Here is a 25,446-nt window from a genome sequence, read left to right on the forward strand (position 1 = left end):
AATTCAACTTAAAATTCATTTAATAGGCGTTCATCAAAATGCATGTAACTCACAGACCTGCTCGTCTCAATTCTGATGTGTTCCTTTGAATCACTCTTTGCTTGTGCCTGCTTCTCACATAAAGAAAATATTATAGCCTTTTTCTTTCTGCAGTATACTAATCATTCTGAAAATGCTGAGCTGCAGTTATAATACATCCGTACACACCGCATCTAATTACTGAGTGATGGTACATACCCTCACTAAAATAACTGTCCCCACTCTAGTCTTACCAGGATGAATATCCAACCAAAATACAAAATAAAAAATATTTTCATAAATACACTGAATCAATGAACTCAGAATTAATTAGCCACTAGAAGCTATCCTAACCTTGAATGGAAGCAGTACTTATATATTTAACTATATTGGGTTTGCATTGGAAATGTATTAATTAAAACATAAAACCGAAATTATAATTAGCTAAAAATGATACAAAAAATACAAAAATATTTCACATTGCAACAGAGACAAACAACAGCTGGACCTTATTTTGATCTATCAATGAAAGCATTGCATTTTACTCAATTCACACTGCATACAGTAAGACAAAGCAACTGAAATTTATTTAATTTAATTTTTCATTGGTAGTCTTTTTTTCCCTTTTCAAATTACTATTTAAAGCCCTTCTGTGAAATGAAAGACTTATATAAATATAAATCACATTGTATGAGCAGTTTATACCTCACTGGCAATGCAATAAAAACATTAACCTTTCCTAAGTGAAAGATGCATTTAATTTTTTAAGTCTGCCCTACTATACAAAGCAAACATATAAAATGTGTAACACATGAATATACCTTTATAATTTTAGCTAATTAAGAAAAGTGAGAATTATTTTATGCAGACCAGTTCTGGTCTGGGTTCCACTTTGTATCTTCCCTGCAGTTAAATGATGCCCAACAGTAGATACTGGGAGAAGAACCTAAGGAAAGGGGAAAGGACACCCTGAAACTTCCTGAAGAGTGAGGGAAGATTTTAACAGTGACTTCCCAAATGTAGAAGCAACTGTTCTGTTTTCCTTCTGCATAACTGGCATGTTGAGCTTTTAGCATCTACATCTACCATGCAAACACTGAGACCAAAATGTCCCCTGCCCATCACATGCAGTACTGTCTGATTTTCACTAGTGTGAGGCAACACCTCACAGCCTCATCCCTGCCCTTCCAAACTTGGAGGACAAAATGAGCAAGTCACTTCCCACTTGACACTTGCCTGTCAATTTCGCTGCTTTACATTTACTAAGTCTAGAATTGAAGCCAACAAAAACCAGAAGTTTCTTTGCCTTTATGAGACCACCACGAGAACTACACAAGGCTTATAATAACACAAATTTAGAATGTAAGAGTGGGAGCCGCTGCTTTCAATCAGATAAAGAAAAGGCTGAGCTTATTGCAATTGCCCAACAGTAGCAGAATCCAATTAAAGAAGTTTCATTAACAGAATAGTCCAAGAAAAAAAACCTTAGACAAAGCACCAAATGTTGACCAGATCTCCCATAAGTGAGCCTATGCTTGATGCTACCAAGCACAGAATGCTCACTGACCAAAGCACAAGGTCATGCTTAAATGATGAGAGTATGAATATTGCTGTGAAAGCTGGAGCAGAAGCCTCTACACTTTGCTCCATCAGAAGGGTGAGTAATGAATAACATCAAACCCATCAGTCGCGTCTGAACGTTGCCCCCGATCACTAAGAGAGCTGCAGGTGCTCAGACATTTCAGAACAAGACTTCTGCTTTTGCTAAGCCAGCCAAATTTAAAATATCATTTTAAGTTAGTTTCACATTTCTTCAGAAATATCTTTATTTCTAGGCACTTAAAGCTCTCAACCACAATTTTGCATAACCTGAGCCATACCAATTCCACACGTCTGGTTCTGGTCAGCACTTCATGTTTTATCAACTGTAGGCTTTAAGAGCACAACAGTGTTCTCAGACGTACACCAGGGTAAGGTTAGAAGCCTGGTTTGGAGCACACTTTCAACCAGCAAAACCAATAAATAAATAATATTTAATTTCATGAAAGCTGTGATTTCAGCTTCTGAGCTATAGTGCCACAGCAAAGGGCAGGAGTGTAATGAAGAGCTGTAAACATGCCTCCCATTTTCCTAACCATCTCTTAGGAACAGTGCTGTATCAGACACTGGAAAGTGTGTCCACTGGAAGAATTTTTTGTGCTTTCAAAGTATAATTTTGGAACATTTACAACTGACTATTCTTTTTCTTATTAAAATTTCTGTTGCCTTAGATGTCTGTAAATATGGCACATTTGACTAAAATCAAACTGCACACGTAAGAACACAAAACTAGAAAATTACAAAGCAGATGAATCTGATTTTTTTAAAAGCTGTAACTCTGCTTCTATTTCTTTCTCAAATAAGTTTTTCTATGCTTTTACATAAGAAATTGTGAACACATTTGTACTGAATGCTAAAATTAAAAGTTCAAAGAGGGAACACTCACAATGCGGTAATTGCAGGACAAATTATCTAAGATATCTTGTAATCCTAAGAAACAATTTACTCCACCCAAAATTTGTTTTCAGTCTCAACAGTTCAATTAATAATTTTAATATAAATGTTATGTTCTTCACCTTCTTCTATATAACTTTTGGATATATTAGCGTGCCAGCTAAGTATACAGAGATAAGACACAGTGTAAATAAAAGTAGCTAAGAATTCCACCCCCCCAAAAGAAAAAAAAACCACCCCAACATGGTAGAGGGGTGCAATCTGCAATGAAAATACTAAGCAGCTACGATCCCACTATGATTTTGATTCTGGGCTTGAGACTCTTGGAATGTGCTAAGACATTCCACAAAGCTCATTTTTTTACAGGAAGTTATCTAATATAAAAAGTACTCTATAATTTTCAATCAACAGAAATACAGATATGAATGTATTAAGCCAATATCTACAACACAAGGCATTAGGTCACTTCCTGACAACTAATATCTAAAATTGACATTTGTTACTGCACAAAAGCATGCTTATACAGCATTAGTTGAGGGAAGAACTTGGTATTTTTACAGAGTGGGTATATTGGCTCTGCTACCTCTGTAATCACCGCTGATGCATAATCCCTTCCCTGCCACTCCCCTGCATGTCACCCTCACGTCCCCTCCCCACAGCTCCACAACATTTCAGTACATGCTGTTAGTTACCAAAGAAGCTTTTTTTAAAAATTGGCAGATTTAGAAATCTTTCTTTGGTAAAACCAAAACTTGTTCAGATAGTCCAGCAGTTACTTTAAGAGGGTTTTTTTGATGGAGAGAAGGGAAGGGGTCCTTTCTGAGGGGAGGGAGAAATAGAAAAGGAAGGGGGCTGTTTGGTTTTCAAAGCAGCGTGACAAAAACATCCTTCTAAAGAAAAACCGAGGCCCACAGTGGGGGAGGAGGGGACAGACCCAGCAGTAATGGAAAGTCTGGTCCATAACAGGAGGCTCATAGGCTCACAGAACATCAAATATTTATAACGAGCAAATGTGCTTGGTCTGTTTTGTCCCTGCTCTGTAACCCACAGAGTTTGACCGAACTGAGAACCATTAACAGCACTCATACAGTGAGCGTCCTGACATCTGGAAGCGTGTAAATGTTGCAAGAAAGGCTAGTTGTGGCAAACACCAGCAGATAGCCAGGAGCAGGGAAGAGGCAGAAACTGCAGCGAGAGACAGAGAGGCCGAAGGGCCGCCCCCAGCGCGCACGCAGGCGGCCACGCGCCATTGACTTGCCGGGTTTTTCTCAGTACTCAAAGTTTCTTGCTGAACAATCCCAACCACAAAGCAAGCTGTAATCTAAAAATCATGCCACAACTTGCTTTAATATGTTCAACCAAAACTGTGATGACTAAGAAATAAAGCCAATGTTGCTGAACTGGCTACGGCTGCCTTTTCCGCAACGTGCATAAATGTAGGCTGATCATTATCATTTAAGATGGAACCTAAAGTTTTTCTCTTCACTATTAAATTCTGTTTGCAAACTACACGAGGTGCAAACATGGATTGCTGATTTTAAGCTCTTATTTAAATACTTTTTTTTTTTAACTTACTGTTTACAAAAGATATTTTCCAGTGGAGCAAAAACTGAACTAGAGTAAGGTTAACGACATGACAGCTCACTGCTCTCTCTTACTATTGTTCAGCTGTCTTTGGTGGTTTCTTGAGCTCTAAGACATTGATATTCGGCTCAGATAACCACATAAAGAGACAGCTACCTACATTTAAAACCGAGTAACTCCTAAACCCTATAAAGACAATGCAAGGGAAAACCAAAACAAAGTAAACAGAGAGAAATCCAGTCCAGCCAGGTATAAACCTGACTCAAAAGAAACCACCTAAGCTTACAGAAACTTTTCAGAAGAAATAGGTGAGTCCAAACTATCCTGACTGCAGATTGAGCAATTTCCTATCTATCACATGTGACTTAACTGCCTAATAAATTTGTGCCTCTCCTACTCAAAGACCTTTCCCTGTAAGTACAGTCATGCAGCATATTACAAGTGAGATTCTTCTGGTCCTCTGAGAAGTTCAGTGACTACCAGGCACTAAGCAACTTTGTAAATCATACTACTACTCTGCACAAGAATTAACAGCATTAGTCTATAAGCCTTGAATATGGAAATCTCACACTTGCTTAGAGAATTTTTCCCATAATTAACAGTTTATCCAGAGAACTCACTCCCTAAATGTGACACATACACTACACATAAGTGTTATGTAAAACAACATTCAGTAAGATTTACAAAATAGCTACAAAAATAAAGGCTGTACTTATGAATGGTGTAAGTTAGATGCAAACTCCAGATGGAATGGGATCTCCAGAGTTTAAAAATATCATCGATCCAGGAAGGAAGTTTAGTTCCAGTGGATACATCATCAATGTAAACTCCACTCAGGTCAAACTTCCTCAACCAAAAGCCACAGTAACTCCACATTCAACAGTTTATTGCTAGAAGAAAAGCTGGAGTGTCACTAAATGGTTCCTCACGTTACAATGCATTACAGTACATTAATAAAATGGTCAACAATGAATACCATTAAACTTACAACATTCATTATTCTGAGTATGTTCTGGTGACAAACAGAGCTTAAAAACAAGATGGCCTTGTTTTCAGTCTTTTTAAATTACAGCAGCCATCTTTTTCTGCCATCTGTTTAAAACTGATTTAATGAGATAGGAAAAATTTTGTTACTTCATCCCATACGAGATTCTGAAACCAACCAGGACTGTGTTTATATTAGCCCATTATTTCCAATGTAAGTTGCAAACTCTGTATTCTATTGCATAAAAGCATGCGGACTTGGGAGATTTTTTAGATGTTGCACCAAAGAACATAACGTATACATAATTAATTTAGAACATCTATTACATTAGTTCCATTTTTCTTTAGTCAAAGATGTTAGTTAAAACTATCTGCCAAAGTACTACACTTCAACTACAAGTTTTTTAGCCTTTCATTTCTTTATATGGTCAGTTTCATTACAGAATGAACAAACAAACAGTACACATTTGCTTATAAACACAGAACACCTTAAGATTTAGAAGCAATGGATTTGGATTTTTTTCACTGTAACTCTCATTCTTAAATTATTTAAAGTAACATTTAAGGTAACAAGCACACCTTGCTTTTAATCTCAAGCATGAAGCTGCCTTGAGCTGAACACCAGTCATTCTACAGCCACTGACAGATACTCCTTAGATTTGTTCCACTTACTGAACATTTTGAAATAGTGATTTATTTTCTCTTCTCCAGCCTCTTAACATACCTATGGTTTCTGGCAGGTCCAGGAGCTCATTGTGCTGCAAGTCAAGGTTGGTGATCTGCGTGCAGCTTCCAATCTCTTCTGGAAGATGCTCAAGCTGATTGTGCGCTACATCCAGCGTTATGAGGTTACACAACTCACCTGCAAGCACACAGGAAAACCAAACATAAAGGTCTTTAATGTACAGCTCTCGACAATGACCTCCACACAGAGATTAATAGAATCAGATGGATTTTGGGATAAGCTGAAAAAAAGCTACTGCTACCATAAAGTTATACATATAAAATAAGGTATTACAGGATCATAATTTCCTCAGTCAGATCTAAAACCTGATCAACAGTTTTGAAAAGCTCAGATAAAGCTTTAATAGATTCTCCACAGAAATGTTATTTATTGATTGATTTTCTTCTGACTGTTCAAGCTGTGGAATACCAGTACAAAACTTTTATCTTACATTTGTTTCAGGCTGACCAGAAGTTTAAAACATCACTAAGTAAATGAATTGTATTAAATTTTGAGAAATTAAGATCTGTTTCTATATCATGAATTATTTCCAGGCACAAAATCAACAGTTAAGAGACAGCGAAATTATCTGGCTGACAACCTAGATAATCCAAAGTCCTGAGTGCTATTTTTAAACTTTTTTAGTCATCACAAAAAAAGACAACTTACGATAAGTAAAGTGTATGCAAGCAGACTTATAGCAATTAAAAGTTTGAAATAAAAGGCTTATCTGTTAAGCACTAAAAAAGTTTGGATTTGCTTGGAGTTTAGAGTCACTTTACATGGAACTTCTTCATTTCTGACATTTATAAACCAATTTAAAAGCACAGCTAGGCACAACTCTGTTAACAGTAGTTTCACCTATTTTTATGTCAAACACACTGTGTTCTGAGCAAAAGATTGTTGGGTTTGAGGAAAAGGAAAAACCAACTGTGTGCATGAATACAGGTGTATGCATTCACATTTCTTGTATCTGATGGGGGTGAAACTAATGCATATGATTTAACACCTTCCACTCTCTCCAGTAAAGATGAGGTCACCGCATTTGTATATTAGAGCATGACTCAGTGGGTAACAAATTTGGAAGAGTAGCAAATTCCTTTTGAGGAGCAAATATCTATTTTAAGCTTCAGCACTGTATCTTTGACACAAGGATTTTCTCACAGGCCTGCAGGATTATCTTGGGCAAGTTCTGACGTGTAGAGTGTCTACTCGTTAGGTCAGCAGATAATCACAATTGGTGATTTAATAAACCATAAAATACTATGAATTCAGACTCTGTACTGAGTTCAGGCATCATGTAGCCACAATACTCACTATGTATCACAGAACAATTGTGAAAGGCCAAGAAAAAAGTCAACCTCAAAGCTTCATTATTCTGTTTTTCTTAGATTGTTCACATATAACTTGTATGTTAACATATCTTATTTCCCACACTAATTAAACCAAAAGGGGATGTTTTTCTAGAAGCTAGGCAGATGGAAATGTAAAGCTGGTGCTGAAGCAGCTACTCCACCACTGTGCGGCCCTTCTCTTACATCGAGTGTATTCCAGACAACCAGAGGCAACATCAAATGTGCTGTATCCAGCACTGCATAAGCCACACATTTCAATGCCATTAACATGCAGCAGAAAACAAATGTAAGAAAAAATTGAGCAAGAGTTAATGGTCTGTGGCAATGGCATCTTTTTATTATTCATGGAAACAAGTGGGCAAAGTGTAGAATGCAATTGGAGGAAGAAAAGCTTGAGGAAGACTTAAACATCTCCCTTTAAACAAACAAAAAAAGAGCCTCACAAAATTTTACTAAGGTTACTCAAGAAGCCTCACACACTTCAGGGCAGTAGTTTTCACTTCATGATTGCTGTTTTCATTTGTTTTCACTTCAGACCTTAACCAATGATGTCAAATTTGAAATATGGCATAAATTCCATTTCATTGCACTGAGTTCTCATTTCCTTGACTCTTCCCACTCTACATCTGCTGAAGTAGAAGAAATACTTGGGCGTTTTGCAGCAACATGTGCTGCACTTCATTTTTGCACCTGCTGATATCTTTGACAACAGCAAGCTACATGTTTGAAACAAACATCTTACTACCTAATTCTGAGGAGGAAAAATAATGAAAAGCGATGCCTATGTCTCTCTAGAAAATTAAGGGCAACCTAACACTTTAGTTTAATTTGGATAGCCATACTTAATATTGCTATATTAAAGATGCAGGCATTATTTTAAAAAGCAACACTGGTAAGCATTTAATAAAAATATTGAATGTTAAAATAGATTGAGGACTGCCCAACAAATTTTAGACTTTAGAGCAGAAATCAAACAAAAGTTAAAGCCCTATCATGAAGCATAGTGATTTAAGGAAAAGAATTCAAGAGACATCAAAATATTCAGCTTTTAATTCACATTGCTCAGTAAGGAATCTTGTTCTTGAACGTAAGGATACTTATGGTTTGACAGTATTTCACCAAAATGGGTTTATTGCTCCCTCTAAGGTAGGAGAGGGAGACGAAATGCTGTTGGCACTGAAATTTTTTCAATACTTTAACTTGAATTGCTGAGACACAACAGAGAGCACGCAAGTCAACAAAAATCACTTAAGGTACATTTCTCCTGTTGCTGTCCATGACTTATGGCAAAAAAATCTTACACCCAGTATGCTTAACAAGGTGAAAAACATTTGGGTGATGTGACAGAGACTCAGATCACAGAAGTGAAGAGCATGAACCCAGTCTACTAACTTAAACACTTCATTTGAGATCGAAATGAAAGAAAGTCTCAGAATCATTTCATAACCCTAACAGCACATATATAAAGAGGTTAACTCAGAAACAACAGGTAATTAATCAGAGATAATCACAGAATATTCTGAGGGGGAAAGGACACACAAGGATATAGTCCATCTCTTAAGCGAATGGCCCACAGGGCGACCGAATCCACATCCTTGGTGTCATGAGCACCATGCTCTAATCAACTGAGCTAAATGGTTTTTTACATCTTCACATGCAAAGGCATACAGAGGACCAGCTGTGGCATGAGAACTAAAATATGGGGTGTTCAAGTATGTGTGAGACCAGACACAGTGCATAAATTGAAAGGCTCTTCAGAGCACCTCACAGACTGAAGGCTGTTACTGCATGTGGGGCTTGAACACCTACGATGAGGTAAAAGGAAGAGCAACTAGGGATGGTAAGAGTTGCTATGGAATCTTTAGTGAAGGGGAAAGAGAGGAATCAAGGTAGCTCAGAAGGACAAGTGTAGGAAAATAGAGGAATAATGAAATAAAAGGGTCCAGTCCCTTACAAACTAATGCTGGTCATGTCCTGTGGCCCACCAGCACCACCTGCCCTGTCTTTTCTTTAAGCTCTATTTTCCTGGGTGAGAAGCTCTCTGTTCTGAGGTCTGAGTACCAGCAACAGTAGTAATGTGACCAGTACTACTGAACACATCCCAGGCCGTGGAATGAGAAGGGCTCTGGACACGGCGAGCGCGGCCACCCAAGCAGCAGCCACACACCAAGGGTAGCTCCTTACCCTGCTGAGTGACTGCACTAAACTACCCATGAATGGCCACACTGTGCACAGCACTGCTCACAACAGCAGCTCTGTCAGGAGTTACACCAGCACAAACACATGGCATAAACAGTGAACACAACAAATAATGATCTGTAACTACAAAGAGACCAAACTGGAGGCCATCTGCATAATGCTCTTCCCAGGAGCTGATGTTTCAGTGAGTGAAAGTGTCCTTCTTATTGTCTGAACAGCAGCAGTTGTACTGAGAAAATGCTTTAAAAAAAAAAAAAAAAAAAAGAAAAGAAAAATAAGTTTCACCAAGATACAACTGAAATCTGGCATTTTTGCTTTGCCAGGGTAAGAAGGATATGTCAAAATCAAAAAGAAAGTTTTCCTAAAGGAAAGATTTGTTCAGGTACAAAAAGAAACATGTCTAATGAGTAAGGAGCTCATGATCTTATTCATAGTAACAAAATCCACATTTGCAATTTTTTGGTGTACTACATAAAATTTGCTGAAACACATTTTTATCTTGATTTAACAGAAAGAAGTCAGCTAGAAATGTGCTGCAGATCAAAATCAACCTTAACCAGAAAGCAGTTTCCTGAAGAAAAAGCCATTCCTTTTCATCATGTGGACAACTCCAGCATCACTTCACTAAAATACTGTTCAAACACCCAAAACCACTACAATAAGGCAAGCACTACTTTAGGGAAATACTAAACACAGGCAAAATGAACTAACTCTTTTTGCCACAAGTAATGTCCAAATCAGACAAGTTCTAAGCTCACAGCAGTGAATAAAGGATTCTCTATGGACTACTTGCAACTGTTTTGAAGGGATAAGCACCCTCACAACAATTAAAAAGTAAACTGGTAAGGTGTTAGGGGTTTGGAGTTAGATGTTTTTGGGGGGGAGAGGTTTTTTGCCTTTTTTTGTTTGTTTTTTACTATATTGCACTGTGATTGCAAAGGAAAAAAAGGCAATTAAAGCTCAAAGTCTGCCAAGAAAGCAGACAGGAATTGCATGTACTAGCTGGCTTGACAATAAAAGATTTTAAAGTAGGAGCAATGCCCATTTGAAAAACATAAAACAGCTTCTCTATAAATAACCTTCACAAAACAGTCAGTTACACCCTAGCGGGTAGTTTTTAAACATTTGTATTTTAAAAGGCTCTAAAAAAATCACACAATTCACATGCATTTTTCAGAGAAGTTACTTTGTGAAGACTCCAACCACCTTCCATTTAAAAAAATTTTTTAAAATACATCTAAGTATTCACCTCAACAATCCTTAAAAAAGGTGGGGTGAGGAATCACCTCACTGTTGTTCTCATACACACAAAGAATAAATGTTATAGCATGACAAAGCTAAATATACCTGCTTAAAAAAAACCCAGCACAATGAAATGACTAATATTTTCAGCATAATGAGACAGAATTATAGTCCTATTTCATGGCCAACTTTGAAAGCCTGTTATGACAGGAAGGCCAGGTAATATGCTCTGACTTACAAAACTCTGGAAGCTCTTTTTGGCCATTTTAAATGTAAAACACATCTTCATCAAAAAATACTGGAATACACACAAATTAACAGTTGGAGAGAGTATATAGGTCAATAGCAAAGAGGCTTCAGAGTCTCCAATCACTAATTCAGTCAGTGGGCACCCCTCTTGGATGGCAAACACAATTTGTAATGTAGCCTGTTTTCCACTGGATTAACAATGTGCCTACCCATGCTTAAGCAGATTGGAAATTATGAAATCCTTCACAACATGATAAATGCTAGGCCAGATGACACAGCAAGAGGATCAAGACTCTTACTGAAAGTAGAAGGAAGAGGAGAATGCAAATATTAGTGGGACTTCAGGCTGATGTGTCAGAACATTGGTCATAAGCTAATTTGTAAGTATTAATTATCCAAAATCAGCAATGCTGGGAACAAGTTAGAAACAGCTCCCATAACTTTCGTAGTTATTCATCTTTCACTTGGTTCTCTGCTGGGAAAGGAAAAAAAAAAAAAAAGGAAAAAGAGTTTTAAGTCTATAAAAACTCTTTGGGACAAGTGTCCTGATTTTAGAAAAAAAAATTTCAAACAATTTTACAGTTTTGGAATCTTTTGCCTCTTTATGAGATCCGAGTACATCACTGTGACAGACAGTCTGAGCTCTTTGTGCTGTATTACCAACTGCCAAAAGAACAGGTAAGCAGTCAGAGCTACTCTGAATTATTACTGCACAACTGTAACTTACACGGAAGAGTTACTGAGGAGAAAATGCAATTTTAATATGGTAACGAGTGACTTATCGACAAAAGCTAAAATACTCATATAAGTAAGAAATAAGCACAGTAATATTATTCACAATTTGCAGAATGCACACCAGGATCTAGTTGTGGGAACCACTCAAAAGCATAGAAGTTACACTGAGCTGAAAAATAAGACCCAAAATCTGCTCTAAAACAAGCTTCAACAAGACACAACAGCAAACACTTTTTATTTATTGCTTATAATTGAAAGCAACAAATATAAATAAAATTAAAAACATGTTCAAACAACATCTCAAATACGAGAAATGTAGAAAAAAGTCTTAGCAAGGGCTCAAGGCAAGATTTGAGGTGGACAGTAGAACCTCATTTGAGTGCCAAGACAAAGGCAAAGCCTTGCACCTAGCAGGGAATAACCCTGTAAAAAGGTACAACCTTGCACCAGGAGGTGAGAAACAGCTCTGCAGGGAAGGACCAGGGGTCCTGGTGATGCTGAACCTGGGGTAACACCTAGATCCTGTCCATTTTGAGTGTGGAACAAGCTCTCTAATAAGAAAGGCCCACCATCTCCCAGGCTACATTAGCAAGGGCAGCCTGAGGGAAGCCATTTTTTCCCTCTGTTCAGTACTTTTAAAAGTATTCAAACAGTTAAAATAATTGCAGCATTGATTAAAAAAAAAACACGGGACTTCTAACAAGCTGTCGGTATTTACTGGAATTACACTTGGGGCATCATCCTAGTAAGCTCTGCGAGTAGATGAAAAAGGCAGGACTACTTTATCATTATCCTAAAGCCAGTCTGAAGAAAATGTAATCAGGAGGAATTTGAGTAGCTGACAAGACAAAACTGCATCCCCACAACAGCTTTCACAGGAATCAGAACCCAGATACTAAAGCTGAAGCTGGTCAAAAGGAGTTCTACACTTTTCCTGCAGCTCAAGAAAACCACCAGAACTGGCTCAAATAAGCAGTTACCTCTGACTTCTAGAGAGCAACATACATGCATCAATGCCTATACTTATTCCACTCCTGTTCAAAACTTCATGCTTTTATCACATTAAAATACAAATGTATAAAAATATTCTCAACCACTGTTTGCAGACATTACCACACCAATTAAGCCCAGAAACACAACTTTTTTTCCTTCAAATTGATGAAACAGAGGAAGGTGTTCTTAGATACAAATAATGTAAATAAATATTTCTCTGTACTGTCAGTTCTACTTAAAAAAAAAAGGGAAATGAAATTCAGAGCATCACTGAAAAGCTTTGTAACTAACAAGTCGTTTAATAAGGAGGCACCACATTCAGCACGGAGTCAGTAGACCTGAACTAACGTAGCTGCACACATCTGGTCCACTGTCTATACAGCTGAAAACAAAACAGGTGCAAGTGTTATGAAAAAGAGTTTCGTAGCAGTGAAGAAACCACAAATGATCTAAATATTGGGTAGATGGGGGAAGAGAAGAACAGAAGAGAGTCTCAAAGACATTCCTGGTCTGGTGTAGGCAGATTCCCAGAATTACATTCTAAAAATATTTCCCTTGCAGAACAGCTCTGACCAGATTCTCCCCAGAAAAAGAGTTGCATTCACAGACAGAAAACACAATATTTGGAGTCTCAAGAAACTTGCAGAAACTATGTAAATGTAATTTCAACCACGTTGACAGTATTATTTCTATTTGAGTTGTGTGTGCTAACACGACAAAAATATTCAAAACCAGTATAAGATGCAACCTTGTCTTTACAAAGAAAATATTATCAACTTGATTGTGCAAAACAATTCCTTCAACACAACATGGAGGAATGCAATAAAACTCCAAATACAAGAAATGCAAAAGGCTTGCTTAAGTAACAGCCTGAAAACTGAAACAGTTGCTTGGCCTCATCCCAAAACAATTCCTCTGGTTTTCATCCTTCTCATGCTGAATGCCTGACTCACCAAAGCATTCACATTCTTCCATTCTAATCTTCAACTTTTTGATCTCAGTGGAATAGGCAATTTACCAGATAAGGAGATGAAGCTGGTGTCCACCTTGAGAACTTGTCCCCACAATCATCCCTCCAGACTTTTGGCAAAGTTTTCACATGGAAACCTTTTTGTTAAGTTTTTATTTCATGGATGCCACCAGAAATTGAATAGCCAGGTGAACAGGTAAGTGCTGCCTTGCACTTGGTGTGTGCATGTGTGTGTGTATATATGAGCATATATATATATATATATTTTTTTTTTTTTTTTTTTTTTTCAACATCTGCGTAACAGCGACCTTTATGGTCAGGAACAACATTCAAAGCAAACTTGTGGACCTTGCTAAAGATGAAAGGCTTTTACAGGAGTTTAAAGGAAAAAAACAGCCAAGCTTTTGGAAGAGGACTGTACTGAGGATTACTGAAGAAACAAGCTGCACCAGCCTCAGGAAATCCCTGATACGAAAATAGCTGGATGTGGGCAAGGAGTCAGGTTAAGCCTCATATATAAACTTACTCTGTTTCTACGCACATGTTTGCCTAGGGCTAGAGTCAGAACCAGGATACTGGGCAAGATGCACTCTGAAACGATTTATTACCACTGTTGGGTAGGATGCAATTTGTAAGAAAGTCTGGGCTCACAAAGAACGACACAGAGCAGCTTTGCCATCAAGAAACTTCCGTCAGTGGATTCTCACCACTATACGTAAAAACATTACAACATTACCTTGTTTCAGGAAGGTGTGGCTGAGCTAGTGGACCAGGACTCCAATGAGCTACACCAGGTTTTGTGGTACAAGACATGGAGGGCAGTGGGGAAATGGAGAAAAATATTCTGAAAACATAATCTGATGAATTTTCAATGGCTGTCTGCAGACAGTAATCCACCCTTCCTCACAGCACTTGCAGTGCACTTGACAGGCTTATATACAACAAGAGCAATCCCACTGAGAGGCTTCACAGTGAGCTGCAGTGAGCCCAGCAGATCCCACAGCTCAGTGTGGGCCAAGCGCGGTCCCGCTCTCCCTGTTCCAGTTCATGCTCTCCCACTCCTCCTCCCACACCAGTTCCAGGCTGATCTGAAACTACACTGATTTCAACCACCTAAAGTAATAGACAACAAAAGCAGCAGCTGGGAAGCTGCCAAGAGGGGAGTGGATACTGCCACTTTCAGTATCATGAAGCTGTTATACATCAGCACGTCCATTTCATGGAAACTCCCACTATTTCACCTGCAGAGCTTTTGGCTAAACATGAAAAAAACCAAACCAAAACAAAGTATTTGAGTATTTTTATGTCTTAGTCAAACAAATATGATTATATTTGAAAATACAACAATGCATACCAGGACCTCAGCTTATTACGCAGTCAACTGAAGTAATTTCAAATTGCATTAAAAATGTAGAAGCAATATAGATGTTGTCAGGAAAGTGTTAAGAGAAGTCTGATAAATGACTAGCAGAAATTATTTAGTATGTACCTACCTACAATACAGCTTACCTATAATAAAACAACTGATGCAATGGAATGAGAGGTGCCTAATTCTGGGGGGAAAAAAAAGACCAGAAACACACATGTCTGTTTACTAACTATAGATAATAACACTTCCTCTTTCTCACTAAAATGTCTGTTTTAAATGCAAAGCAACTTTTCCTCAAGTGTAGTCACCAACTTTGTGTTATTTAACTACTAAAGACAGTTGAAAGTCCAAAACGGAACCAAACTTTAGCTTGTTTCCTAGCAGCTCAGAGCTGGCAGGTTCACCTCTTCCAGGTTTTCCTCAAGACAACAAACACCTTAAACAGGTCAGTCATTACCTTAAACAGGTGAGTCATAAGGTAGTTTCCAGGACCACCTGAGAACAAATGTAGGCAACAGAGGGAAAGTGTTGCATCTAAGACAATGGAACATTACTGGCACAAAAACCAACTACTCAAAAACATAGTGGGTGTTAGAAAAAAAGGTCTCAATTATCAGAGCACTTAAAAGTCCCTACATTCAATTTATTTCAATGAGAGTAGAAGGAAAATAAACTTTATTTTATAAGGCTAGAGACTAAAGATTCCTAGAAAAATAATTAAATGGGATGATTGCTTACAAATCAGGTGACCCTTTATTTTAAAGCATCAAGATCCTAAAGTTGGAAAGCCGTTTATTCTTATACAAAACTGCAATTTTTTGTTTAGTAACAGTGAAAGCCATCACAAGTCTGTAGCAAAAGGGTAAGACTTTAATGCTATCCCTCCTTGAGGGAACAATAGCAACATTTTTCAAACTGAAGTCTGGATCTTTAATTTTCTTTTTGTCCAGGCCAACCTTTTGTAGCACATCTCCCTCCAAAGGACAAAGTAAAGAAAACCTCGGATTCTTTGCACAGTGCGCACCAGATCAGCAACATGAGCACATCATAGTTAACTGCTGCAAGACTCTTCCTCTCTGGACAAGTCAGTGGGTTACATAAGCTTTGAATTTTTAAAAATATGAACAAGCACACTAGCATGCCATTGTGAACCTTAGGCCTTAGAACAATGGGGCATTTTTAAAAAGAATTTGAAATGCTCTGCATGATATTGCTTTGTAAAAAGATAATGGCTTCATTTTACTTCGTGCTCTGCAGCAACAAAAATTTCTGTGTTATTTACAAGGTGATAATGTAAGTGCTTGCTAGTTTATAGTATTTAGATACTGTACTATAAAACATGAAAGGGATTAAAAGAATCGAGACTTAAAAGGGAAGGGGTTTTTTTAACATGCATGTGAAATGTAGAGAAACAGAAATTCCACTGGAAAGTCAGAAATACAGTTCCCAGTAGTTTCATTTTTCAGCTGTGTTTTCAACTCGAGTATTTCATCAAAAAAAGTAACGTGAAAGTGAGTGACTAGAAATCAGTTGCAGAAGTTAAACTATCTTATCTGGTTTTACTCTGATGAAAAACATTTTCAAATGCTTGTTCTATGTGTTTTGGCAGTTTAAATTATTTGTGTTACTTAAACACCAATTAATTTTGTTTTTCAGCCAATTCAATTTCAGGCAACCTAGTCTGAGAAATTTACTTTGAATAAAAGAGGATGCTGTTGAACATCACAATTTCCCTTTGAAATTCTTCGTAAGAGTGACAGTTGTCTTGCATTTGTGCTTCTGAAAGGCCTTCCACAAAGAAGTGCTGACCCATAACAAGGAACATGAGTATTATCACAATACAAATACAGGGAGGACTAACTGCTGGGTACAGAGGCAGAAGTAAAGTAGTTAATGTTCTCAAGCTAGGGTTTGGTAGAGAACTGAGAACAGTGCCTGTACACTTATCAAGACAACAAAAAAAAATAAAGAAGAAAGAAACAAGTCACATGTTCATGACACAAGTACCTACTAATTTTCCCATGAAGCAGTTACACATGATCTCTTTCAAGACTACTGTGAACAAACACAGATATTACATACTTTATGTAAACCACATTGAACAAACAAAAGAAACAAAGAGGGGTCCAGCAACAGCAATGTCTGCAGTGTAAAACACACCTAGGAAAAGTTTCTAAAGCACGACTCCAAACATTAGAATGCAACACCTCACAGAAGATTTTCTTCACACACTACTAGTATTACCTTAAATTTATGCAGCACTATCCCCAGTTGAACCTCAGAAGATTGCTCCTTGCTAGATTATACCTAATAATTGAGCCACAAACAGAACCAGGTACAATACTGACAATTGTATAAGAGCTCAACCAGCTAAATTGGCCACAGTTTCTTCAATGAATGTAGAAACACGCAGTATGCTGGGTTTTCTGTAAACACCAGCCCCATGGTTTCCAGTGTGATTTGTTGATTGGTAAAAAATTCAACAAGGTTGTTGAACTTAAACTGAAGTGTCGAAATAGGTGAAAATTGTAATTCCTTCATTCTCCCAGGGGAAATTCAAGGGATTGCTGAGATGCTCCTGACAACTCAAAAACCACGTGGATCAGAAAACATCAACCATTTCATTCCTGCCTAGCAAAAGGTACTCCTGTGGCTCCAGCAGAATCCATCCCCAGCAACACCAACAGCTGGAAGCACCACTGCATTTCTTCACTCCTGTTACCCCGGACAAAGCTCTCTGTACAGGACATTGCTGGATTAGCAGTTTCAGGCATGTCCAGTAGTTCCTGCCATCAAGAACACGTTATCTTACGTATCTTTCGTATCAACATGCAAGATAAAGAGCAAACACTGCTGGCTTGAGAAAGATCTGTCAGGTATACAAAGAGCATTTCCCAAGCTTTGCAAAATTATTGACCAGAGTGGCCACTTCAGTAGCAACACACTCACTGGCTTGGACAACAGGAGAAAGTCTCACAGCAGCTTTTGGAAACAGGGCATGGAATTATTACTCACAGTGTTACAAGGGCTTTCACAAGGTTTTTTTTCACACTTGAAGAAAGTCAAAGCAATTTCTTAATTCTGTGACGTTTATGTTCCCCCACCTCCAAAAAGGGCTAAACTATGCTTGCATTTTAAAAACTGGTGATAGAAAAGAACTACTGATGAACAGAATCTCACTTTTATGGGGCACACACATTGTTCAAACATTGCTTGAACAGTGTTATAAAGACATTTTCCATGAAGCAGAACGCATTAGGAACAACACAGAAGTTTTTGATATACAGCTAGTCCAGCACATTTTTTTTAATAAACCATTTAAATTAATAAGGCACTTTCATACTGTTTCACCATCTTTTGAACTTCTGTGGCAATGTCTGGAAAAACAAACACATTCATTACAAAGTCATAAGAATCTTCAGCCATGTATACAACATTTGGTCACTTCAGAGTCCATGTATTAATATATTCATGACTTATAAAAGGCAGAGACTTGCACAAATCATTAACTTAGATTATTAACTGTTACAGCACCCAACAGCTTGCTCATGGTAATAGCATGTAGCTACTTATTCCACCCTGTATTACTGTGGTCACACCCCTCTGTAGCATGCCCATAATGTGTTTATAACTTGGAACAGTTCATAAATGATTTATAAAAAAATCTTAAAATAAAAAATGTCCCTGTATCTCTTTTTTTTTAAACCATCTGGGCTCTCAACGCACAATATGTGAAAGCACAAAGCAAAGATGAACACAAGATACATCTGATTTTAAGATGACAGATGAAGAAAAAGGGCTTTTTTTGTTTTAAAAAATACACATATATACAAGGTATTGACTGTTCTCAAGCTAACAGTGGAACAATATGATCAAGAACATAATTTTATATAGTTTTAAAGAAGTGCAGTCGCAAAAGTGACAGTTTATGTATAAATAACTGAACTGCAAAGTGAACGTAAAAACAGCATCACACTTTCAGTCAGTACAATCACTTACCAATTTCAGCAGGTAGTTGTTTGATTTTATTCTCTCGTATGCTAAGCATGGTGAGTTTTGACAAGTTTTTGATATCCTTTTCCACAGTAGTTATACGATTAAAGCGTAGGTACAGAGTGGCGAGGGAGTTTAGCCTGTACACCACCGAGGGGATTTCTCTCAGTTTGTTATGCCGCAGGTCAAGCATGCGCAGTTTCTTCAAGTTATCAAGAGAGTCAGGCAAACTGGTGAGTGAGTTCTCACTCAGAGCCAGTGTCACCAGGTTCACAAGACAGCCCACCTCTGCCGGTAGGCACTGCAGTTTGTTACTGTATAAATAAAGTTCTGTTAACTGCGTTAGCTCTTTGATAGCTGATGGAAGCAAGTGTATAGACCTCTTGGACAAGTCCAAGCGCATAGAATTCTCTTCCCGGCATTTATTTAGCTCTTTGATCACTTCAGCATTGCTGGATTTTTTGCGAGTACCTGTGGCAGGATTAGGTCTTTTTATCGTATTGTCCACTGAAAAAGCTACCCCAGGCTGCGTGCTACTGGAGTCCTTCTTTCCATCTTTGGCATCTTTCCCTTTGGTCTTAGGCTCCTTTTCTTTGCTCTCTTTCCCAAATCCTCCAGAGGCCTTGGCCTCTTTCTCCCTTTCTTTTGATGACTGGACTTTTGGATCCTTCTCTTTACAGTCCTTTTCTTTTCCTAGATTACTACTCATGGTGACTCAACGTTCAGCAAGCACTGCATGAAATCAGTTTCTGAAGTCCACAAGAACAATTTAATGCTGAGGCAACAAGGATCCTTAAAACACACAAGTGTTGAACCCAGGGAGGAGCTTCAGAGGTGTGGCACCCATTTGCTACATATTGGTTCTGAAGGCACTCTTTCCTAATCCTACTATCAGGAGACTCAGCTGTAGAGATTGGGTCAAATGCTCCGTATCAGTATTTCTGGAACACAGAGAGAAGAGAAGCCAAAGTTAGTGTAAATATAAAACTTCCAGTTCAATATTGAGTGTTTCTACATCAAGCCTGTGCTCGCTAACTCAGGTTAATGATTCGTCCTTCAGTTCAAATGTCAATGAAAAACCCAAGACTAAACCAAAAATACTACACATATTGCTCACAAGACCCACTGTGGTACAAGAACTGTACTAATTAGTATAGTTAGGGAAGAAAAATTACAATTCTTAAACATAATACTGCCTTTGGTACTACATTTGAGACACCATCTTACGTCTTACCTAGTTCTTAGCATAACCCTCTGGTCATCAAAATGAATATTCTCTCTTCTCTCAATGCCCAATCAGCCAATAAATACCTGCTATAATTTTAAGTGTCTGCCTCTTCAAACAAACCTGTACAGGCTTATTCTTTCAGCACAAAAGAATCTCAGCTCGATCTACAGTGAAATCTAATATGCTACAGTAACACAAACACTTTGCCTTGAGATCTCTCTCCTGACCAGCTCTGAACCGCAGGTCTCTGCTTTTAATGTGGAGCAGAACATTCTCACCAGCTTCACATCCTTTGAAGAACCAAGCACAAGGATTCTTAAAATAAACCTATCAAAAAGTCAGCTGAAAGCCCAGAAGAAATAATATATTATGCTTCAAGAAAAGCAAAATTACCAACAAATTTCTCTTGGGAGTAGGACACAATATATCTTTACCTTATCTTGATTTTTCCCCCTCAATGACTAAAATTCAGCCTAGTAAGTGAACAGATGTCTGAAACCTGTAAAGCCCCATTTTTACAAAATCATCATGCATCATGGAAAGTAGCTTTTCTTCATGTTTCAATTCAAAACACACGACATGCTCAAGAACTTCATGACTCTGAATACTCTGAAGAGGTTTTTGAATGTAATTTGTGGAAGAGAAATAAACAATCAATGGCAACAATAATTTCATGTCTGCATATTAGTCCACCTTTTAGCTTTGATATGCAGCATCCATGACTAAAGAAAGGTCCTTTGTTTCACAGCCACCTTGTTTAAATACTCTTAAAACATCCACAGGAGCTGTGTCACTGTCCTTGCATTCCAGCTTCTGCATAAGTTCATAAAGCTTGTAATCAAAATCAATTAAATAATATTTTGCATACTTAAGCCATCAGCAAGTACTATAAATACAAACATTTTTTAGCAAAGCTCAAGTAACCATTTTTAATTGTGGTCATGTTGTGTATGCTTACCTTCAAATATAAACATGGACATGGAGAACACAAAGCTGCACACTTTGCTCCATAGATATATATTCATTCATATTTTTTTTAAAAGGTAAAGAAAATCTATTTAAAGACGATCCAAAGGACAAGGCACTTTACCCCAGCTGCAAATCAAGCTGTTTAGTAACAATTTCTTTCGAGTAACAAGCTCAAAAGAGAACCTGCCTCAGGAGGTGCCTTCCAGTCCTTCACCCTGATTCATTACTGCTACAGCATCACCAAGTGTGCTACAAACACCGTAATATCAAAAAACAAAAAATGAACGCCAAACAATCAAAGAAAACCAAAGAAAAATAAAAGAAAAAAAAAACCACACAAAAAAATCCCAACATTGCCTCCAGTTTCTGTGTTCTGGACAACTTTGTCGTATTGGACCATGGCTGAATGCTAGGAGCAGCAAGCAAAAACAGTTTTTAACTTGGAAATTTTCTGCACTGTTGAGTTTTCTAAAGCAGCACAAGCCAGTTCTTTACTGTATCCTTAAGATTTCCACATGGCTTTTACACCATCCATTAACTTGACCTATCTTCAAGATTACTAACCTCACTAGATTATATTTAAACCTTCTCAGCAATGTATAATCCACATGCTTGTAAACCGCCAGTAACAGGAAATGTAATGACTCCCAATGCAAAAACACAGCTGAGTAAAGGGTGGGAGCCTGAAACGCTTGACAACACATTTTCATCATGAAAAAGTAACACAAAGAATCAAGAACAAACACAGTTTCTGAATTCCGATAATACACACAACACAGACGGGCAGCAGTGCCAGAACAGCCACTGCTCCTCATCGAGGCCCTGAAGTGTGATGTTGCAGTGGGGATACGGATCCCCACTGCAACAGTGTGAAATACTCAAAGGGCTGCTGCTCTCTTGAGCTTTCATTTTAATCAAATTTAGGACCCACCAAGAGATTTGTTTCATTTCTTATGCACACAGCAGCTGGAGGAGGTTTAGAAAGAGCCTCAGAAAGGAAAGACTGCTGGAGATTAGCACTGCTGAAAGCAGCTTGGCAGTGCAAGCGCTCCAAATAATCTGCACGCATTTCACTGTCTTTGTTAGCAATAACTTTAATTGTACCTAAAAAGAAGTTAAATGCTCAACTTCACGTAAGTTGCTCTACATGATCTCTATTGAAGATCATTCAAGCTGATGGAGTTACTCACATACATCAAGTCAAACATGTATGTAAACTTTTGGGCATGAGTATAATTACACATACTACAGGGGAAGCTAAATATGTTTCAAAAGGTTATTCATATTTTTCAAGCCCTTCTAGTTAAAGGACAAGAGTCACCATCAATTCTAAACTACAGGCAAACAAGCATTCATTGTATCTCAGAAGGAGAGCTTCTTTTAGAGATATTTTTAGCAAAAGGAAATTCAGTGAAATTAGCTAGTTCTGCCAACTACTTCCATTTTCCAATGCTGTTCAAACCGACTTCCTGTCAGTATTAATTGACATAAAAACATTTAACTATTATGTCCTGCAGAACTTGGAAAATTTAATAAGACTCTTGCTTGGCACAGTATGTGAGGGAAAAAAAACTTTCAGAGAAGTTCAGGAAAATAATCTCTTCCCTGTTCGGAATATTATTTTCTTTTAAGTAAAATATTTGTAAATAGCTATAAATAACCAACTTCAGAGCTTTGATTCACTCCTCCTGATGCCTGGTGAACATAACCCAGATGTATTTAGTTTTTTCTGTCAACTCTAACTGATGAAAATTCAGAAACAGAAGCAACTTCAGCCTAAACTGTATCACCTTCCTTACTGCCTGGAAAAGAGTAACATATCGACCTGGTATATTTTAATGATTTTTTTTTTTTTTTTTTTAAATATGTACAAGTAATTGAAAAGAGTTCAGTTTTTCTGACAAATACAACCTAAAACATTTATGCAATAAATGCTTTATTAGAAGTGTGGTAATGTAGGAACATTATGCAATTCTAGGAATAACTCTAAACTAATCACTGCAATTTGGCAATATAAATACCGATGTTTCCTGGTCACTATCTAATACAGTATGAGGCTTGAGATAAAGGATTTCAGCCAACTGCTATTCAAATAAGGCTGTAAAAGCCTTAACTGTCTCCTACCCACTATAGCAAAGCAGTGGGACCCCCCAGAAAAGGCTGTTCCCTGAATTACTCCCAGCAGTCCTTCACTTCCCAGAGGATGCGTTCAAGTGTCTTGTGACTCGCAAGTATATGAAAGTTTCCTGTGAGTTCAGAGACACGGCTTGAAAAAGAAATCGTTAAACGAAATAAAAGAGTCTCCCACAGCTGAAACATTTCCCTCTCAAGTGATGAGGCTAACCAACAGTGGTCTTCTCTGCCAAAGGAAAATCATCGTGGCACGTCATCTTACAAAATGGTCACTTTACAGCTCCACCTAAACCCTCACTGGTTCCCTTTCTGTGTTTCAGTAGCCAAACCAGGCACTTCAAACCATGAACATTGCTAATATTCCAAGCATGTAATATCTAAGGCATCATTTTCACTAAAGTGTAACACATTACACTCAATGGAAACAGCAATGTAGCTGGAGACACACAGGCCGGCATTTGAAAAGAAAATTTTTTACTACATGTATAACTTTGTATCACAATAGGAATGATTTTTCTCTTTGTTCTGTGATCATAATAAACTTAACCCACACCACAGCTAGGGCTTCTCAACCTAAATAACAGCATAAGATCATTCCGAATATTAAACATGTTGAAGAAATAAAGAATCAGATCATATTTGACCCTCTGGAGTAAGCAGACAATTATTCTACTACAAAATAAAAAATAAAATATTTTGAGATTGCAGTTCTGATCTAGGTGTTTCTGATTAGTCAGCCCTAAGTGATTCTTACTGACAAGGCAGAGTTCAAATGCGATCTGGTAATTGCAGCAACACCTCTTCACAAACAAATACACACTAAAAAAAAAAATCCTACGCTGTTAAAAGTATTTACCTTTTAATTAGAGCAGCATGGGACAGATCAAAAACATTTCATATTCCACTACACCACAAAGATGAACACATCAATAAGCAATGGATGAAATTTAAAGCTTAGACCAAGTGGCTGCAATGAATTTCCATTCTCAATACCACATATGCAAAAAAAAATTTAAAAACCAACCCAAAAAAACCCCAACCACCATAGTCACTACTTTCATTTGGAAACCCAAATAGCTTAAGCCAACAAGTCACTTGCAAACAAAGCACATTCTCTCCTACAATTTGCTAGCTTCAAACATCTGACCTACAGAGTTTTCATCTGCATAAATGCATTTCAGCTTCTGCCACTGCAGCCACCACGGACCAGCTGGGAGCAAACTGCTGAATCAGTCACCAGCGGTTGCACAGCTCCTCTAAACACAAAACCTCATTCAGAGGTATGGAGACAGCACAGGAACAAACCAGCCATCAGTCCACCAGAGATCAAAAACCACCTCATCTATCTCAACAAAAGCCTGAAATATGCCAGCTAGACAGCTTCTCTTCTTTGGGAAGAAACCTGTTATTCCAGAGTACAGGGTTCTCAATGGCAGCAGGCACTAATACTGTAATGGTTTGTCGTGCCAGCTACCCTGGTTGGCTTCTTCAGTAGAGAAGGCTGACCATTAAATTCATCTCAGTCCTCTAAGTGGATGGCCAGCAGATGGTAGTTCACAGACTACCAATTTAGCCTCATTTCAATACCCCAGGATGTGGCACAGCTTTCACCCTAATCCCCTCTCACACTGAGGGAGCGGCTTGATCACTGCAGCCACAGCCTGAGCCTGTGGAGCTGGGTAAGGAGGAGTCCTGGGCCCTGACAGCCCAACCAAGCCCTTTAGAACATCTTCATCTGCCTCAGGACTGCAGCCAAGACCATCCCCTGACCGTTTGCTGCTTCCACGGCTGCTTAACAGCCGAGCATAACCCCGTCTCACATTCAAGCAAAACCTGGGGGTCGAGGGAATAACTGAACAAACATCAGTCCAAGGGGGCAACAACTCCATTTAGACCATCTCTAAGGGCTTCCTTACGCTTCACTTGTGGCATCTTAAATCTCCAAGCACATCTGTAACTATAGGCACCTAATTACAAACTCATGTGCAATTACACCCGGAGTTACTATAAATAAGCAAATGAGTTTCTAGAGATTTTGGAGGTTGATTGTGTGCTTGCAGAACCAGGCAGATCTCCTAGGACATCCCATCCCAGCTTCTGACACAGCCGTGCCCTTCCAGGGAAAATGGGCAGGCACATAGACATCACTGCTGGGTTTGAAGCTTTGGAATCCGTCTTTTCACCCACTGGTCACCAGCTTTGCTGTCT

The 25,446-nt window shown here is 38.2% G+C and overlaps 1 protein-coding gene across 2 annotated transcripts in view; it reads right to left on the bottom strand.

Moving 5' to 3' along the window:
• SHOC2 (SHOC2 leucine rich repeat scaffold protein) overlaps positions 1-25,446 on the bottom strand; it is a 65,699-nt gene that overhangs the window by 21,667 nt on the left and 18,586 nt on the right. For both annotated transcript variants that reach the window (XM_048311356.1, XM_048311358.1), the window contains 2 exons: positions 18,915-19,849; positions 5,804-5,941 (listed from right to left, as the gene is read on the bottom strand). In XM_048311356.1, coding sequence (XP_048167313.1) covers positions 5,804-5,941; positions 18,915-19,617 — 841 coding nt within the window. In that variant the 5' untranslated portion in view covers positions 19,618-19,849. The remainder of the gene's footprint in view (positions 1-5,803; positions 5,942-18,914; positions 19,850-25,446) is intronic.

Source organism: Corvus hawaiiensis, chromosome 8 (genome assembly GCF_020740725.1).
Source record: "Corvus hawaiiensis isolate bCorHaw1 chromosome 8, bCorHaw1.pri.cur, whole genome shotgun sequence".
NCBI lineage: Eukaryota > Metazoa > Chordata > Aves > Passeriformes > Corvidae > Corvus > Corvus hawaiiensis.